This window comes from Geospiza fortis, unplaced genomic scaffold (assembly GCF_000277835.1).
Source record: "Geospiza fortis unplaced genomic scaffold, GeoFor_1.0 scaffold687, whole genome shotgun sequence".
NCBI classification, from domain to species: domain Eukaryota; kingdom Metazoa; phylum Chordata; class Aves; order Passeriformes; family Thraupidae; genus Geospiza; species Geospiza fortis.
In genome coordinates, this window is record NW_005054647.1 from 5,623 (window position 1) to 10,193 (window position 4,571).

The 4,571-nt window shown below is 45.8% G+C and overlaps 1 protein-coding gene across 1 annotated transcript; it reads right to left on the minus strand.

Annotated features, from left to right (window-relative positions):
* Window positions 1–266: 266 nt before the first annotated feature.
* Window positions 267–3,564, minus strand: GKN2 (gastrokine 2). The gene is made up of 6 exons (XM_031064884.1): window positions 3,529–3,564; window positions 2,939–2,992; window positions 2,314–2,445; window positions 1,709–1,819; window positions 785–938; window positions 267–482 (listed from the first exon to the last, which is right to left on the minus strand). Exons 1-6 carry the CDS (start codon window positions 3,538–3,540, stop codon window positions 391–393), a joined length of 555 nt encoding a protein of 184 aa, XP_030920744.1. The 5' UTR covers window positions 3,541–3,564; the 3' UTR covers window positions 267–390.
* Between the last annotated feature and the right edge of the window lie 1,007 nt (window positions 3,565–4,571).

Sequence of the window (4,571 nt, forward strand, 5' to 3'; positions counted from 1 at the left end):
GGTGAGCTGACACCTGGATGCTGATGCCAAAGTGAAGCTCTCCACTGGAAAAATCTATTCTGATTCTGTTTCTTCTCTTTATGAAGCACAAACCAATGCCTGGGCCATGCTGCAGCCCCAGCACAGGAATGGACCAAGGGGGAAATTTGTCTTTTCTGCAGGGCAACTCACAAGGCCCGCTGCCATTGTGTTCTGATTTTGGGCAGAAGAAACAGACAAAGCATTCTATTTATTTATTAAAGCTTCATATTTATTTGTATGTCATAGGCTTGTTATGCATCAAAGCTTTGCATAGGCAGGTTGAGCCTCATACCCAAGTTCTGTTCCAGCTGGAGAACATGGTTACCATCACTAAAACATGCAAAAAGGCATTTCCTTGCAACAGAAATGTCAATATTCATTTGCAATGAGTTCTTCACAGATTTTAAGGCCCAAAATGCTTGGAATGCCAGCACTGGCACAGCCGTCATCGTTTGCTGGTGCTAAAAAATCCCAAGAAAAGGAAGATGGTATCAGTATTTATATCAGTATATATCTCAGTATCAGAATCTCCTTACCAGATGAGATCCCTGTTTCCAGCTAGGAAAAGTCTCAAATACACAAATCTCAACCCCCAGTTTGCCCCTGTTCAAGACTTCTGTTTGTCTCAGAACTGTGCAGAACATTTGTGGTGCAGCTCGAGGAGAAGAAATGTCTGCACAGCTGCAGGGTAGCAGGGGGATTTGTGTTCAAAGGGGAGGAGGTGCCCTGGGGCAGGGCCACAATGCCCTGGCCTGTGACTTACGTTCAGTGGCCACCAGCTCGTAGAGAGGCAGCCCCGTGCAGAGATTTTCAATGTGCTTCCCATAGAGAATCCAGTCCTTAAGATGCCCCAGCCTGGAGCTGCCAGCTTGGAACTGGGCCCACACATTATTGGGAGAGTATACATCCCTCATGGTCTGAGAAGAAAAGGTTAACCACCATCAGAAATGTAACTTTAGCTTCACTCTACTGGGATGCCCTTTGAGAAGGCTCCCAAACCCCAAATCACCTTCCTTTGCCTCACAAAAGAACATTAGATAAAGAAGCTTCATGCTTTTAAATAAAAAATTAATTTCAATCTATTCAGTAACAAAATTCACTAGATATTAATTGTGCCAACACAGCAAGTCTGAGCTGTATTGCTGCCATAATAATAAGTTATATTATTGGCACCAGGTTTTGCTGTAAATGTGCTACTGGGCCAGAACTGCAGTTCACCTCCAGGCAATACTTGCAGTGTCCTTCTGAAACCTCAGCCTGAATAAGGAAGTCAAAATCTGGTCAAAGTAAATTGATCTCTACTTTCTGTTCTGAAAAAAAAATAAATTTCAACCAATGTCAAGGTCAAATTATCAGCAGGACAATGAATAAAGGGAAAGTTCACCTGAACTTATATTGTGATCACCTGGAAATGGCCAAATGACATCAGTGCCAAGGACAGGGGATTGTATAGCTTGAGACACCTCAAGAACCCCCTGTAGAACTGCAGGGGGGCCATGATGGTTCCTTATCTTAAAAGAATGTTCTGCATGATATTCCCTTCACGCTGTGGCTTGTCAGAACAGCTCCATCATGGCTAGGAGAGCACAAGTCATTCCTGAGCTGCCTCGGGGGCAGAGTGGAGGTTCCCCCTCACAGCACACTGCTCCCACCCCTTCCTTCCCAGCACAGGGTTCCCCACAGTCACCTCTCTCTCAAAAGCCAGCCGTCCAATCTCTTGCAGGTCTGGGATGATTTCCTTCTTTATTTTCATGATAAAGCAGGCATTTCGTGAGAACAACCTGGTGGCAATATACCCCTGGGATGGAAAGAATGGAGGTTAAATCATCAGAAATTATTTAAATAATGCTGACATTAGCTGGTGCTCTCTACTCTTTGGGGCAATCCGGAAGGAACAGCAAGTGGCTGCAGAGGCTGCTGCTGTGGAATGAATGCAGTTCCTTTCTCTCCTTTGGGGAATGGAGCCAGCCTGTCCTGGTGCCTGTCCCTGAGACTGGAAGCATCATTTCTGACAGATTTCTGCTGCCCATGAGTGCTGGCAGCCCATCCCCACCTCCAGCACCACTGAGGTCAGGGACCTTCTTCACTTCCAGGAACTGCCACCACAAGTTTCATTACAAGTCTTTTAAACTGCCCCATTGTAAGGGTGAAGAAAGGAGGAGTAAAGGTGCTGGGAGTCCTCAAAGAAACAGTGTTCAGGAACAAGATGTGGTGAGAATACACTAAAATAATTTCTGATTTAAAAAAACTTCCTCAGGGGTTAATTTGAGGCGGATCCCTGGATTTACTCACATGTGTGTAGTCAAAAATGGTGTCAGAGGAGTAGATGCCGGAGCGGACGTGGACATCGACGATTTGCTCCTCGTTGTGGATGGTCATGGTGCCAGTGACATAGTTGCTGATGGGATCATGCAGCACAAAGGTCTTTGGTAAAAAGCACAAAATCAGTGTTCATCACCTGGCTTCCATCTTTAGCAGGGGCAACAACCCCCAATGCTTTATGCTCATGTAAATACCAAATCCCTTAAGAACCCTGAGTTCTTGGGATTTGGTATTTACTGCATGCTGGAGCAGTCTGAGGAGGCTCTTGAGATGGAGGTCAGTTATAAAACAGGCCCTCCTGCAGGCTGGGGAAAACCTGCATGGGACATCCCAGTCATTCTGGGCAGCAGGGACTGGCAGGAGACTGCTCCAGTCTCCAAATGTTTGATTGAGCTAAGGGGACTCTGTCCCCCTGGCTCGTCACTTTGCACCTGTACAGAACCTCTGGCAAAAGCTCTTTTTCTCTACACTTGACAATAAGCAACTTGTTGGTTTTAGTTTCTTCTGTGGTTTTCTTCCTGTTCTATTCCCCCTGTCCAGGATCCAACACACTTTAAATACCCATGTGCAGGACAAGGCTCATCCCTCTACTCACATTCAATGCAGAAGTCTGAGCCCAAAAGACTCCCAGGCAAATGAGGACTGCAGCCTGTAAAAGGAAGCAGAATTCTCACTCGTCAGAAACACCTGGCAGTGCCATAAAAACACCCAGTCCATCAACTGAGGGAAGGAGCTGGAGCATCAGTTTGAATATTAGCATATTAGCTGAAAACAACTACAGTTCCTCATTGTCAAGTTTTTGCTGTCAGGCTCTCCTTTGCCTGTAACTGAAAAAGCAGAATAACTTAACTGTGGCATTTCTGCAGTTTTCAGAAGTCCCTCCTTGATGCCATGTTACCTCTTGATTTGCCTCTATAACTGCAATCATTAAATCATAACCAAACCTCCCTTCTGAACTGTACCAAATTCTGCATGCTTTGCTCAAATGAGGCTTCCCCTGACTTTGCTGACCCAAGAAATGCAAGTTCTCCTCTTCCCACCCAAAGAAACAACCCAAAGATAGTATTATTGTACCACTCTATTGTACCACTTACTTGAGCATCTTCTTCTCTATCCTTTTGTTTTTAAAAGTGAGGAACTTACATTATTAAGTATTAAAAGTCCAACAGAAATGGAGATACTCACAAATGTCTTCATTTTTCTTTCAGATGAGAGCAAGAGGCGGCAGGAGGTAAGAACGCAAGGAAATCCCAGAGACCTTCAACTTTTATATCTTGCAGGAGGTGTGGGAAACACTTGACAGACCTTTCCTTCATGACTCGAACAAGCCCATATCTACATGTCGTAAGCCTCCTATCTGAATTTTGGGTTGGCACAGATAACCTGACCCAGATATATTTAAAGCACTCAGTAAGTCTCAGTAAATCAATCACTCTGCAAATGGCCATTATTCACTGGTTTAAACTTTAGTATTGCTGGTTTATTTTTTTAAATATTTAACAGGATATTGTCTAGAATTAAATGTCATTGGGAATAACACTGCTATTTATTCACACAAACTGCATTTTGTCTTCTGAAACACAATCCCTAACAGCCTGATTGATAGTCTGCAGTGAAATGCTGGGAAGAAACACCTGTGCCATGGTGGCCTCCATGGCAGCCAACAAACAGACCAATTCTTCAGCCATTTCTTTCATTGAAAATATTGGATGGAGCCCTGAGCCACCTGACAGTGGGTGGCATCCCTGTCCATGGCAGGGGCTGGAACTGGAGGATCTCTAAGGCCCCTTCCAACCCAAACCTTTGTGGGACTCCATGATCCCATTCCATTCCGTGTGCAGGGACTCCTGGCAAGAGGTGCTGCTCATTTCTGACCGGTCCCCGCCATGGGCAGAGCACATTTACTGAAAGGAGTGGCAGAGTTGGGAACAGCAGCTTCACAGTGCTTCACAGGACAGCCTGGGGCACCTCTGGCCTGCTCAGCTCACCAGGGAGTGACACCAAAACCCAGAGGCCCCGTGCTGTGCACAAGGTCACAAACAAAAGGAGCAGGACGGGGATTCCCCCCCTGAATTCCCACTGATTTCTGCATTTTGTGAGAATGCCAATGGCCATGATGTCGCCCTGAGAATGTTCTCTGGTGTTCCCAGGAGACTCTGACCTTGCCTGGACTCCTCCTCATCCGCTATCCTGCACCAGCCAGTGCTGGCACCTGGATGAATCACACT

What these genes read in the sequence shown, in the direction of transcription:
- GKN2 (XM_031064884.1), bottom strand. An exon ending in CTCAGACTTCTGCATTGAAT is followed by an intron (nt 2,446 to 2,938) that starts GTGAGTAGAGGG and finishes TTTTTACCAAAG; the next exon opens with ACCTTTGTGCTGCATGATCC. An exon ending in GGCTGGCTTTTGAGAGAGAG is followed by an intron (nt 939 to 1,708) that starts GTGACTGTGGGG and finishes TTTTCTTCTCAG; the next exon opens with ACCATGAGGGATGTATACTC.